The following is a 14,567-nucleotide window of genomic DNA, read 5'->3' on the forward strand; positions in this document are numbered from 1 at the left end:
TGCTCAAACCAGATGAGCCTGTGCTCAAGCTGGCAACCTCTGGGTCTCGAACCTGGGTCCTCCGCATCCCAGTCTGACGCTCTATCTACTGCGCCACTGCCTGGTCAGGCCAATTTTGATGTTTCAATAGGAATGTAAAACATATCCAAGCCTATTAATCTATTCATTGGGGTTGCTCTGGTCACGAGGAGGGCACAGCTGTTACAGGGATGGCTACAGTGACATCTTCAAAACCTTCTAAAAAGTGTTAGCCACATTGTGGTCTGTTTTTTGTTGTTGTTTTTGTTTATATACTTTGTTTTTAATTAAATTCAATGGGCTGACATTAATCACCAAGAGTACATAGGTTTCAGGTTAAACATCTCTATAGCAACTGAACTATTGATTGTGTTATGTGCCCACTACCCAATGTCCAATCAGTCATGTGTCTTCCTTGTGGCAGGAAGGAGCTGACTGCTGATGCTCGGGAGCTGAAAGGAGAGCTATACTGCTTGCCGTGCCACGATAAAATGGGGGTCCCCATCTGTGGTGCCTGTCGACGGCCCATTGAAGGGCGTGTGGTAAATGCCATGGGCAAGCAGTGGCATGTGGAGGTGAGTTCTACATGATTAAGGCGCAACAGTACTTTTTAATTTTCTTGGTTCAGATGTGTTAGCAGGATTGGGAGATTTTAAAGATTAAATACGAACATTTTAAAGACAACTGACTTTGAAGAAAATTAGGACTACAGAACATACACGGCTTTCGTGAGCTCAGGGTAATGATGTAGGATGTGCTCTTCTGTGCTTAAATCTTCTTGAGGCTATAAGTGTCAGAGTCCGTCTGTGGTGGCCTTGTTTACAGGTGCTGCTCAGACACTCACCTTCTGCCGTCTATGCTTTTTGATCAGCTGGGTCTTGGAGTAACTTATCTGGGATGCCTGAGTTAAAACAGAAAGTGCGCTGGGCATGCCTGTGGCCAGACAGAGCCACTGCCTCAAACTTTCATGAATCTTCTCCAAGGATAGTTTAACTTTGGGGTTTGACTTCATTAAATAAGTAAAATATGGCAATTCAGAAATGACTTGTGACATTTGTTTTCAGCATTTTGTTTGTGCCAAGTGTGAAAAACCATTTCTTGGACATCGCCATTATGAACGGAAGGGCCTGGCATATTGTGAAACCCACTATAACCAGGTACTGTTCATCCTCACTGGGTACTAGATGCACATCTATGACTTTAAGATTATCAGTGTTTTAGCTACAAAGAAATCTCTGGGAAAATTTTTTTCCACTCTTATTTGGACCTAGTCTCGGCGATCATATTCCTTCAGCTTCCTCAAATCTGGAACGTCCCCAGAGCCTTTTTGTTTCTGATAGTGATGAAAAGTGCATTATTTCCATCATAACAAGTAACATTAGTCGAGCTGCTGCTCACTGTCTGCTGTGATGGATGAGTCTGGATGAGGGAGTCAGCTACTCATGTTTATGTGGTAGAAAGAACTGGAATTATAAGAAATGTTTGGTGTCTTAAAACCTAGTTCTTACACATCTTGAATTTTGCTACCTTTTCATTTTTCAGCTATTTGGTGATGTTTGTTTCCACTGCAACCGCGTTATTGAAGGGGATGGTAAGTAACTAGGAACTTTATGTGGCACCATTTTCACACAAAAATATTTTGGAAATGTGGACATCGAGAGATTGCTATTTGTTTAGAATGTGATTATTATCATTTACTTTTTCTCTTTCTTTGGCATATTTCCCAAGATTTATAGCAGTAAGATGATAACAGCCTACAAGTCATATTTGTTACTCATTTATGATAATACTTTAGGCCAGTATACATGGTTGTTAAACTAGGAAATGTAGAAAGCATTTAGAAAGCATTGATGGCCAGGCCTAGAACCTATTTCTGTCCTTTCCCTGGAATTATATAATTTGGAATCTGTAAAGCAGTGTTTATTAAGAACAGTTCAACCTGACCTGTGGTGGCGCAGTGGATAAAGCGTCAACCTGGAAACGCTGAGGTTGCCTGTTCGAAACCCTGGGCTTGCCTGGTCAAGGCACATATGGGAGTTGATGCTTCCTGCTCCTCCCCCCTTCTCTCTCTCTCTCTCTCTCTCTCCCCTCTCTATAATGAATAAATAAAATCTAAAAAAAAAAAAAAAAAAAAAAAAAGAACAGTTCAATCTGCCATAGTGGTCAGGCAGTCACTTTAATCTTGCCGATTCTGGAACCTGGCAGTTACTAGTAGGTATTTCCAGATCTTGGCACCCTTGCTCTGGGGTGATTAGGCAGCTAATTGACTGGAGCAGAACACAGCTGTGTTTGCTAATAGTCACTCACTCAGTTCTGCCAGAAACTTCCTGTCAAAGTTTAAACATTTCTGTTTTCAGCATGCTTCATGGTTCTCTGCAGAGAACCTAACTTGGGTAATACTTGAAATAATGCCCACATGTAGTTTACAAAAGAATTAATTCAAGAAAGCCATCTTTAGTTCCATTGAAAAGACAGTGTCTTCCTACATGGGACAGTTACCAGATGAGAGCAGCTGTCACAAGACGTTCTCAGCTTTGAAAGAAAGACTCCTATAGCCTGACTGGGCGGTGGCGCAGTGGATAGAGCGTCGGACTGGGATGCGGAAGACCCAGGTTCGAGACCCCGAGGTCGCCAGCTTGAGCGAGGGCTCATCTGGTTTGAGCAAAAGCTCACCAGCTTGAGCCCAAGGTTGCTGGCTCGAGCAAGGGGTTACTCGGTCTGCTGAAGGCCCGCAGTCAAGGCACGTATGAGAAAGCAATCAATGAACAACTAAGGTGTTGCAACATGCAATGAAAAACTAATGATTGATGCTTCTCATCTCTACATTCCTGTCTGTCTGTCCCTGTCTATCCCTCTCTCTGACTCTCTCTCTGTAAAAAAAAAAAAAAGAAAGACTCCTATAGGTGAATACGTTAATGTCTGGATTTTTTTTTTTAATTACTTCTATATTCCATATTTCTTTGTTGGACCAGTGGCAGTAGGGACAGGAAAGCAGTGGAAAGTGTGCTGGAAGGTAAGCACTGTGCCAAGAAAACTATCTGACAGACATATGCCTCTTACACAGGCACCACATTGTCCACAAGAGTGAGAGGACAGGAGCTTTGGTGTGAAGGCCTGTTGTATACCATTTATATGCCTCATAGGATACTCAAAGGAAAGAAAAAGATTTTAACTATTAGTAAAGGTTGATGTGCCATTTCCTAAATTCACACCTTCAATGAATAGTTTGCTGATAAGTGAAGTTCAGTCAGGCATTTTCAAGAAACATAGAGCAGTAATACCTAATAAAGTTTTAAATGCAAGAAGAATGAAAGTTGATTTTTATATATATCTTAAAAAAAATAAAGGTTGTGGCCTGACCGGTGGTGGCACAATGGAAAAAGCGTCAACCTAGAATGCTGAGGTCGCTGGTTGGAAGGCCTGCTCTTGGCACATCAGCCCCAGGCACTAGGATGGTTCCATGTAGCCTCCGCCTCAGGCACTAAAAGTAGCTTGGTTGTGAGCATGGGCCCACCTAGGCAGAGCATCATCCCCAGATGGGGGTTGTCAAGTGGATCCTGGTTGGGGTGCATGTAGGAGTCTGTTTCTGTATTCCTCCTCCTTTCACTTTGAATGAATAAATGAATGAATGAATGAATAATCTTTCCTGAGATGAAGCCTATACTTATGGAAGATATTAATTGTCCAGTTTATACTTTTTTTTTTTTTTTTGCATTTTTCTGAAGCTGGAAACAGGGAGAGACAGTCAGACAGACTCCCGCATGCGCCCGACCGGGATCCACCTGGCATGCCCACCAGGGGCGATGCTCTGCCCACTAGGGGGCGATGCTCTGCCCATCCTGGGCGTCGCCATGTTGCGACCAGAGCCACTCTAGCGTTGGGGCAGAGGCCACAGAGCCATCCCCAGCGCCCGGGCCATCTTTGCTCCAATGGAGCCTTGGCTGCGGGAGGGGAAGAGAGAGAGAGGAAGGTGCGGCGGAGGGGTGGAGAAGCAAATGGGCGCTTCTCCTGTGTGCCCTGGCCGGGAATCGAACCCAGGTCCTCCGCACACTAGGCCGACGCTCTTCCGCTGAGCCAACCGGCCAGGGCCAGTTTATACATTTTTAATGTGAAAAAATGATTGGTTTAATAAACATTAATGATATAAGGTTTACCTCTTTTTTTAAAGATTTTATTTATTGATTTTACAGGGGGGTGACAGGGAATGAGTGGTAGTTGCTTCACTCTAGCTGTTCATTGGTTGCTTGTTACATGTGCCTGACCAGGCCAGCCCAGGGTTTTGAACTGGGACCTCAGCATTCCAGGTCTGCACTCTATCCACTGCACTGCCACAGGCCAGGCGTGAGCAAACCTCTTGGTAACCTCTTCCAAGTGTCTTGGAAGCAACCGTACTTCTGTTTTAGAGTTGGGAATTTAACCCCTACATACCAGTGTCTGTGCCCAGATGTCTGTCCTCTTTCTCCAGTGGTCTCTGCTCTGAACAAGGCCTGGTGCGTGAACTGTTTTGCCTGTTCTACCTGCAACACAAAATTAACACTCAAGTAAGTAGACAGTTTGGTCCAGTGTGAATCCCAACACTGAAAACTTTGTGGTAACATTTTTTAAAACACAGAGTTTTTAAAAAGAGAATTATTTGATTCCTTTTTTCTTCTTTCTACTCAGGCCTTCTGAAAGTAAAAGTTCCTCCTTTAATTGTTCCCTGTTATTTCTTGTGTTCCTTCTCTGTCCTGCTCAAAGGGATAAGTTTGTTGAAATTGACCTAAAACCAGTCTGCAAACACTGTTATGAGAAAATGCCAGAAGAATTTAAGAGGCGACTTGCCAAACGGGAGAAAGAAGCAAAGGATAAAGACAAGCAGAAAAAGAAAAAACCTGTCTGTTTGTAAACTTTTCTATCCCTCTGTCATGTTCACTACATTTTTCTTTGGTTAGTCCTTTAGAATATGTTTTTGTTCTGTTTTTGTCTTTTACTTTTTAACTTGCTTTTTTGGTGTGTATGTGTAACCTTTAGAGAGAAATACAAGCATTTGTCCTGTGTAGAGCTGGTCCTTTCACATAATTATTAAAATTATAGAGGTTAAATGAATAAGGTTCACACTTAATACCAGCTTGTACTTCACTCAGTTCCTTAATCTGTAGATTCCATTATCTCTTTTCTTAAATCACAATATGAAATAGATTTCTCTCTTTCTCTTTTTTAATAGATTCAAAGGGAAGAATTTCAGTCACTTTATAGTGGGAAAAGTTTTAAAGTATTTTTGTCTGATAATTGCAATTTTTGTAATCCTGGTTTTTGGTTTTTTAATTAATTTAATTGATAAATTTCAGTGTCACACAAGAATATAAATTGTTTCACATACTCATGACTGTGAGCCTACTGTTGCCCACCTTGTATTTGTGTGTTTCTGTAGAGCCCAATGCTACTGTTAATGAATTTATTTTCTTGATGTTTTCAAACTGTATTTATGAAAAATGTTTTAGTCTTTGAAATTCTGTTGAATTATTAGCATGATTATCTTGTTTTTCCTTTATTGTTACCATTGTGTTCTGAGCTCTAAAAGGTTTTTTATTTTTTCAGTTTTCATGTTTCTTTCTATAAAGAGGAATTAAAAATTCAAATATGAAACTAAAACAGTAGAAGGTTTGCTTAGCACTTTCCAAAAGCAGAGATAATTTATTTCCTTCCTTTAAAAAATAGCAGTGTTGATAGCTTCTGTTACAGGAAGACTTCGGGAAGAATTTTTAACTCAATATTTTAAATCAAACTGATAATTTAAGTATAACATCATTTGAGTTACTTGTAGCATTAGGATCTCTGAAAACCAGCTAGAAAATAATTGCCATATGGTGGTGTAAAATAAGAGGTTTTAGCAGATTTAATCATTTGCCATAGATGACAGTGGACTACCAGACTTAAGTGCTTCCTAAATATAATTTCACAGAAGATGAACAAGTTATAGAGTTTGAATTTACTCAATTCACAGTTAAGGATTGTAGATTTCAATAGTAATAAGCTATTATAATTACAAATTAGAAAACTGTTACAAATAGGAGGGCATCTGAAAACTTGTCCTCTTCAGAACCTGTTTACAACTAAATTGACAATGTGCATTGCTCTAAGAATTGAGTTCTCCATACAGCCATCATTCACAAAGCTCAACCACAGGTATTCCGATTCATTTGCATTAATTGAATATGATTAAGCCTGACCAGTCAGTGGCACAGTGAATAGAGCATTGGACTAGGATGTAGAGGACTCAGGTTTGAGACCCTAAGGTCGCTAGCTTGAGTGCGGGCTCATCTAGTTTGAGCAAAGCTCAGCAGCTTGAGCCCAAGGTCGCTGGCTAGAGCAAGGGGTCACTCGGTCTGCTGTAGTCCCCTGGTCAAGGCATATATGAGAAAGCAATCACTGAGAAACTAAGGTGCCGCAACAACGAATTGATGCTTCTCATCTCTCTCCCTTCCAGTCTGTCTGTCTGTCTTTGTCACACTTTCCTATATCTCCCTTACCAACCTTTCTGGGAAACAACCAACCATAATAACACATTCTGATTTGAGATTTTTTCAGATGATTTTTTTAAGGTGATTTTTTTTTTTGAGGGGTGGGGGTGGGAGGAAACTATTTTGTCAGGAAAGACAGAAACTCATAGCTGCCAATAAGGAGGGTCATTCAATCACAGAAATACAATTCTTTGCTTTAAGTAACTTTTTATAAATGTTCTCTTATGGCACTTAAAATGTGACTGACTTGACTTACCTAAATTGTATTTACATCAGATTTCGTGTATGCTTAGCATTGACTACAATGTATTACACATTCTATATCACAAAGATAGATGTATAGGGTCAATTTATAGGACAATATTTTCAAATATTATTAATTTTTTACATCTACCACAACAGGAATTGGGATTAGAATTATATTGTAGTTGTTTGCTAGCATGTCATCATATAGTATCTTCATTTAGTTCAATAAAATTATTTTATATTATATACATGTCTGTTAAATATATTTCCACTAATTGTTTTTATTATTATCTTTAGGAATAAATTTGTGGAGTTTGATATGAAGCCAGTCTGTAAGAAGTGTTATGAGAAGTTTCCATTGGAGCTGAAGAAAAGACTTAAGAAACTAGCTGAAACCTTAGGAAGGAAATAACTTCCTTTTTTATTTTTCTCTGTAAGAATCTTTACAGAGAAGAGGAAAGGATTACAACATCATTGACCTGACCCCCCCCCCCTTATTTAAACCTGTCTTTCAAAATAGTTGAGTGCAGAAGACCTAGATGAATGGTTTTTCATTAAAAAATAAAATACCATATTTAAGACATGATGAAATCAAGATTTACCTATGTTAATAACCTTTATTGATTTATTAAAATGTAGACTATACCAAATAGCATTAAAAAATACATGGTTAAATGTTAAATTTTAATTACGGTCCAAAAACTTAAATACAGCTTTTTTTTTTTAAGGTTTTATTTATTCATTTTAGAAAGGCAGGGGGAACAGGAAGCATCAACTCCCATATGTGCCTTGGCCAGGCAAGCCCAGAGTTTCAAACCAGCGACCTTAGCATTCCAGGTCGATGCTTTAGCCACTGTGCCACCACAGGTCAGGCTAAATACAACTTTTAAAAATAAAAGAAGTCACCTTTTACATGATTCATTAAAAACAAGACAGCCTGACCAGGCGGTGGCGCAGTGGATAGAGCGTTGGACTGGGATGCAGAGGACCCAGGTTTGAGACCCTGAGGTCACCAGTTTAAGCGTGGGCTCATCTGGTTTGAGCAAAGCTCACCAGTTTGGACCCAAGGTCACTAGCTTGAGCAAGGAGTTACTCGGTCTGCTGTAGCCCCACGGTCAAGACACATATGAGAAAGCAATCAATGAATAACTAAGGTGTCGCAACAAAAAACTAATGATTGATGCTTCTCATCTCTCTCATTTCTGTCTGTCTGTCCCTATCTGTCCCTCTCTCTGACTCTCTCTGTCTCTATGAAAAAAACAAACAAACAAACAAAAACTACATTATTTTACTTTGTAATCAAAAGAAAATTAATTCCAACTGCTATTGGGGAGGATATAGGGGAGATCCAGAAAAATAAATCTTACGGAATTTCAGTATGTTTATCAAACTGGTAGTAATCTAATGAATGTACACATTACTAACACAAAACAATTATATTCAGAACTACTAGTTTTGGGGGGGGTTTTTATTAAATGCAATAATTATACTTAGTTTTTAAAATTATACTTAGTTTTATATTTTATTCTCCTTGTGAACTTCCCCCCTTATACAGTTTATACAGTTATAGCTAATAGTTTGCCTTTTTAAATTTTGTGCAGCCCTGGGCAGATAGCCCAGTTTGGTTAGAAGAGCATCCTGATATGCTGAGGTTTCAGGTTGGATATCCTGTCAGGGCACATCTAGGAACAGATCAATGTTTTTTCTCTCTCTCTCTCCCCCCACATCTCACTAATAAAAAAATCAATAAATAAATTTTTTCCTTTTCTTTTCCAAGTGAAAGGAGGGGAAATAGAAAGATAGACTCCTACATGCACCTGGACGAGGATTCATCTGGCAACCCCCAATTAGGGCCCTTGCTCACAACTGAGCTATTTTTAGCACCTGAGGCAGAGGTTTCATGGAGCTATCCTCAGCACCCTTGTCCAATGTGCTCAAACCAATCAAGCCATGGCTGCAGGAGGGGAAGAAAGAGAGAGAGGAGGGGCAAGGGTAGAGAAGTAGATGGTTACTTCTCCTGTATGCCCTGACCAGGAATCTAACTCGGGACATCCATATACTGGGCCAATGCTCTCTACCACTGAGCCAACTGGCGAGAAACAATAAATTAAAAAAAAAAATAGATAGGCCCTGGCCGGTTGGCTCAGCTGTAGAGCGTCGGCCTGGCGTGCAGGGGACCCAGGTTCGATTCCCGGCCAGGGCACATAGGAGAAGCGCCCATTTGCTTCTCCACCCCCCCCCTCCTTCCTCTCTGTCTCTCTCTTCCCCTCCTGCAGCCAAGGCTCCATTGGAGCAAAGATGGCCTGGGTGCTGGGGATGGCTCCTTGGCCTCTGCCCCAGGCACTAGAGTGGCTCTTGTCGTGGCAGAGCGACGCCTCGGAGGGGCGGAGCATCGCCCCTGGTGGGCGTGCCGGGTGGATCCCGGTTGGGCGCAAGCGGGAGTCTGTCTGACTGTCTCTCCCTGTTTCCAGCTTCAGAAAAATACAAAAAAAAAAAAAATAGATAAATAGCCTACTAGGTAGTGGTGCAGTAGATAGAGCGTTGACCGAGGATGCTGAGGACCCAGGCTTGAGCGCAGGGTCACTGGCTCAGCTGAAGCCCCCTGGTCAAGGCACGTATGAGAAAACAATCAATGAACAACTAAAGTGCTGCAACAAGTTGATGCTTCTCATCTCTCTCCCTGCCTGCCTCTCTCTTTCTCTCTCACTTAAATAAATAAAATCTCACCTTTCTTTAAAAATATTTTTCGTGCAAAAAAATGTATTCTATTATTTGAAAATGTACTTTGCAGTATTGGAAAAATGAAAGTTTTTCATGTATTACAGCAATTATGCTTCTAAGCTTAACATCAAAGATATAGTCTTAGAATAGGACCTGAAATTAAATTTTACGTAGCTTGGAATGTATCACTTAAAAAAAAACCTGAATGTATATGTTTTAATCATATTGCCTTTATAACCTATGCTTTATACATAAACTTGCCTTGCCTTAAAAAAAAATACATACTTTAATCAGGAATTCTAGCTGTTCCATACAATACCTACCAACTAAAAATAGGTGTATTGGTTGAGATTTATAAACTCAGATTTATTTACCACAGCTGTGATTATATTTTTAAATATTCTTCTCTCTCATTAGGAGACATTAAAATTAATTTCTGCCCTTTAATTAGAAGAGAATGATGTTCATGTGTGTGTCAAGTGTTTCATTTCAAATCTCATAATTGGATTTTATTTGCTATGAGTAAAATGTATAAATGACATTTAAATTGGAAGAGGGATGTTTAAGTGTCAATTTCAGGTCAAAAATTGTGACTCGTACTTCATAAAAAGTTTAATTCTGAAGTTTCTGGACTATTCTCTCTTGATAAACTTGTATGTGAAACATTTCGTTGTGAACATTATTTAAATTTGTGCTCTTGCTTTGTTATAATCTAAATGAAAGTTGCCACATGGACTTCGAAGGGTAAAATTATGTTTTCTCCAAAAATTGCTAAAATACTGTTTTGCTATTAAAAATATCATCTCAGGATGCTACCACTCAGCCATTAAAATATGCATGTTTTATAAAGGTGTACGTGCACATGACAGGGTAAATCCTATTTCAGATTTCAGGTAACTTAGCCAATAACTTACTTACAGTGTTCTTTTTTAGAGTTCAAAGAATGACAGATGATTGAAAATAATTAAATATGTAGTTTAAGACAGCAAGTGTTCAGACGTTTGAAACAGTCTTCGCATTTACAGCAGGAATTAAAATCTCATCGGCGTGCCTTCATCAGCTAAGTTATGACCAGCAATGAAAACCTGGGAAGTATTTATTAAATATTATACTGTGGAGATAGGCAAAATAGTACAGGCTTTGCAGTGTAGGATCTTGACGCTAAATTCTAAACTACACCTATACCAGAAGTAGGGCGCGGAAAATTCTAGTTCTTCCTCTGCATTGCTCTGTGCTGCCTGGCAGAATGCGCTGCTCTGCGAGCACCTCACAGCCAGGCCTCCCTGACAGCCGGAGGCTCTTGCCTCACTACTCTCCTAAAACATGAATTAGCATTTCCTGGGAGTACAACTGGTTAGGGCTTTTATCTAGATATAATACTTTCTTCCATATAGGGCTATCATTGGAGCCCCCACATGTGGGAAAGGAGGAAAAAGTGGAATAAAAAGCTTGGTTTAGTTCATAGTATTTTTCGTGGGGCTTTCTCGGGCTGTGAAAAATCTCAGGTCAGGAAACTTGTCTTTGTTGAACAAGTCCAACAAGGCAGTATTAAATAACTCACTATTCTTACTGAATTTCTAAGTGTTCTTTTTCCTACCAAGCCTAATAGACTTGAGAAAAATGTCTGGATGCAAATAAAACATTCTTTCGATAATATTCAAAGCCTTATTAACATTGTACCTGAAATGATAGGTCATTTTGCCTCACTTATTTGCCAAAATAGCCATTTCTAAGTTAAGGAATTTTCAAGGTAGGCTTACAGCATTCTTATTGTATTTTATTTTAGATTGTAAGCTCAATGGCAGGGACACTATTGCTAATTATGTTTTTATATAGCAACCTTTGCAGTATACTCTTCACACTTAATAAATGTTCATAATTATTAATCTGTTGTGTATTGTTTAATTTGAATGACTTTGAGACATAGAAGTATGAAAAGATAGGGCTAATGTTTAATAAAGCCCTTTGGGAAGCAACCTAGTCCAGTGATGGATGAATGGGTAAAGAAAGCATGGTGTGTATTTGTACGCTGGACTATTCCCCAGCCATAAGTAAAGGAAATCTTGCCATTTGCAACAACATGGATGCATCTTGAAGGTATGATGTGAAGTGAAATAAGTCAGATAAAAAAAGACAAATACCATAAGATTTAACTTACATGTGAAAATAAAAGCTTACAGATACAGAGAAGAGATAGTGGGGGCAGAGTATGGGTGAAATGAGTAAAAGGGTCAAAACTTTGGTACAGGCCCTGGCCGGTTGGCTCAATGGTAGAACGTTGGCATGGTGTGTCGGAGTCCCGGGTTCGATTTCCGGCCAGGGCACACAGGAGAAGTACCCATCTGCTCCACCCCTCCCCCTCTCCTTCCTCTCTGTCTCTCTCTTCCAATCCTGCAGCCAAGGCTCCATTGGAGCTAAGTTTGCCCGGGCGCTGAGGATGGCTCTGTGGCCTCTGCCTCAGGCCCTAGAATGGCTCTGATTGCAGCAAAGCGACACCCTCTGGTGGGCATGCCGGGTGGACCCAAGTCCGGCGCAAGTGGGAGGCTGTCTCTGACTGCCTCCCCATTTCCAACCTCAGAAAAAATTTAAAAAAAACAACAAACTTTGGTACAAACTTCCAGCTATAAAATAATCTGAGTTCTGGGATGTAATGCAAAGCGTGGCGACCGGAATGAAAATTCTGTTTGCATATTTGAAGGTTGGTAACAGTAGATCTTAAAAGTTTTCATCACAAGAGGAAAAATAACTGTGGCAATGGATGTTAACTAGACTTTTATGACCATTTCACAATAGATACAAATATAAAATGTACATCTGAAATTATGTTTTAAGAGTTCCATATTTTAAGAAAGAAAGGCATTTTAAACTTTTACATGTAGTTTTTTTAGGAAAGTGTCAAATTAAACATATAAAATTCACAAAGCAGTTTCCAAATAGTCATTTTAATACTTACAACTGCATGAGTTTCTTAAAATTCTTCCCTTTTACATACAGCAGAGGATTTGCATAATGATGTTTGTTTCTCTTACTTGGCATGTGTATATAATGTGTGTTTATGTGTTTGTATGTGTGTGAAAATTCAAGTACTTTTATTTATTTATTTATTTATTTTTTTTAGAGAGGAGAGGGAGAGACGGAGAGAGAGAGAGAGGAGAGACAGAGAGAGAGAAGGGGGGAGGAGCTGGAAGCATCAACTCCCATATGTGCCTTGACCAGGCAAGGCCAGGGTTTCGAACCGGCGACCTCAGCATTTCCAGGTCGACGCTTTATCCACTGTGCCACCACAGGTCAGGCCATGTACTTTTGAATATATATTAGAAACATTCATATATAAGAATAAAAGAAAATTAGCTGGGTTTTGTTTTTTTTTTTTTTTTTTTTGTATTTTTCTGAAGCTGGAAACGGAGAGACAGTCAGACAGACTCCCGCATGTGCCCGACCAGGATCCACCCGGCACGCCCACCAGGGGCGATGCTCTGCCCCTCCTGGGCGTCGCTCTGCCGCTACCAGAGCCACTCTAGCGCCTGGGGCAGAGGCCAAGGAGCCATCCCCAGCGCCCGGACTATCTTTGCTCCAATGGAGCCTTGGCTGCGGAAGGGGAAGAGAGAGACAGAGAGGAAGGGGGGGTGGAGAAACAAATGGGCGCTTCTCCTATGTGCCCTGGCCGGGAATCGAACCCGGGTCCCCCACACGCTGGGCCGACGCTCTACCGCTGAGCCAACCGGCCAGGGCCTAGCTGGTTTTTATGTATAAGCCAATTCTTAGAAGTCTGTAGAATGGTGGTGGAGTCTTTCCACTATTCACCATAAATTGATAGTTTTCTATTCTTTTTTTTTTTTTAACCTTAAGTTTATTTAAACAAGACACTTGATGGGAAAACTAGGATTCATTTTTTGTATTAGAGAATTTATATCTACTTAAAGACAGATTGCCCTACATATAGCAGCTATGTACAAAAAAGTTACAAAATTGTCCTTGGTTTTACAATGGTAAATAGAAAACATTAAAGTTCTCCAATCAAACAAGATATGCAAGGATTTTTGTGTTCTTTTTTTGTTAAACAGTAAGAGCTAAATAACTTACTACAATATAATGGAAAAGGGGGTATTTTCACAGAACCAGTATTTTTCCCCATCCAATCTCCATTTGATGTTCATCAAAAAATACTACTGGCCATCTAGTTAAAAAATGAAAGTGCTTGTGCTTTATGTATAATAAAGGAGTGAGGAATGGGAAAAGGAAGGACTAGGGGAAACTATCAGGTAGTGGGTGTGATGGACCCAAACTGCTTTTCTCATTGAGTGTCTTCTTGGTCTGGAGGAAGAGCTCTGGAGTTAAGTAGCAGGTTTCCTTTTTAGTAGACACCTCCTGTCCACTGCTCCAACATAACAATTGTGTCTCTGTACTCCCTTTCCAACTGTGCAGTGTGTCTGTTTCATTGATTGGCTGCCCGTGAAATTGGAACCTGATCTGCCTCATTGATAAACCCTGCCATTCACAATAGGCTTTTATTAGTTTACCAAGTGGTGTTTCCTTCTAAATCTTAAACTGCAGCACAGAACCACCCTGCCCTGCCACCAGCAAATTAGTAACATCATTGTTCTCAGTCTGGACTCCTTCCTTGGGCTTTTCTTTGGCCATGGTGAGCACCTAGAGCCCCTCAGCCGCTGCTTCACAAAAGAATTGCCAGGTCCACACCAAACAAGCACACCAAGCATCACCAGGAGCAGTCAGTAGTTTTCTTTTTTTTTTTTTTTTTTTTTTTTTTCAGGGGAAGTAGTTTTCATTTCTTAGTGAAGGGAACACATGTCTTAACCCAGCATTCAGCATGCCTTGAGACACTGGCTGTGCTGTGTTGGGACGATGTTCACTGCCAGTGCTCTCAAGAGGCCCATTCCTCTGAAGGAGTGCTTCCTCCTTCCTGGCTCTTCATCCTCTTTGAGGAAAGGTCCTGAGGACTCTGTCTGATTTGAGTCTTGCACTCCTTTTCCTCCCCGGGGCACGGGCAGAGCTTTAATCTTCTGCCCTGATAGGAGAGATGGGTAATTACACAATGTGGCAAGTATTGTGTTGGAATGAACA

At 40.3% G+C, this 14,567-nt stretch overlaps 1 protein-coding gene and 1 pseudogene across 8 annotated transcripts in view; one reads left to right on the forward strand and one right to left on the reverse strand.

Moving 5' to 3' along the window:
- Positions 1–7,484, forward strand: part of LIMS1 (LIM zinc finger domain containing 1) — a 145,416-nt gene extending 137,932 nt beyond the window's left edge. For 4 of the 8 annotated variants that reach the window (XM_066376878.1, XM_066376876.1, XM_066376874.1 and 1 more), the window contains 6 exons: positions 443–593; positions 1,083–1,175; positions 1,561–1,609; positions 4,484–4,559; positions 4,681–4,944; positions 7,062–7,170. In XM_066376878.1, coding sequence (XP_066232975.1) covers positions 443–593; positions 1,083–1,175; positions 1,561–1,609; positions 4,484–4,559; positions 4,681–4,903 — 592 coding nt within the window. In that variant the 3' untranslated portion in view covers positions 4,904–4,944; positions 7,062–7,170. Of the gene's footprint in view, positions 1–442; positions 594–1,082; positions 1,176–1,560; positions 1,610–4,483; positions 4,560–4,680; positions 4,946–7,061 lie in introns of those variants that run through there. The other 4 variants (XM_066376877.1, XM_066376875.1, XM_066376873.1 and 1 more) reach the window with 3 other exon arrangements.
- Positions 7,485–13,839: 6,355 nt separating this feature from the next.
- LOC136397743 (small ubiquitin-related modifier 4-like) lies at positions 13,840–14,126 on the reverse strand (annotated as a pseudogene).
- Between the last annotated feature and the right edge of the window lie 441 nt (positions 14,127–14,567).

This window comes from Saccopteryx leptura, chromosome 3 (assembly GCF_036850995.1).
Source record: "Saccopteryx leptura isolate mSacLep1 chromosome 3, mSacLep1_pri_phased_curated, whole genome shotgun sequence".
NCBI lineage: Eukaryota > Metazoa > Chordata > Mammalia > Chiroptera > Emballonuridae > Saccopteryx > Saccopteryx leptura.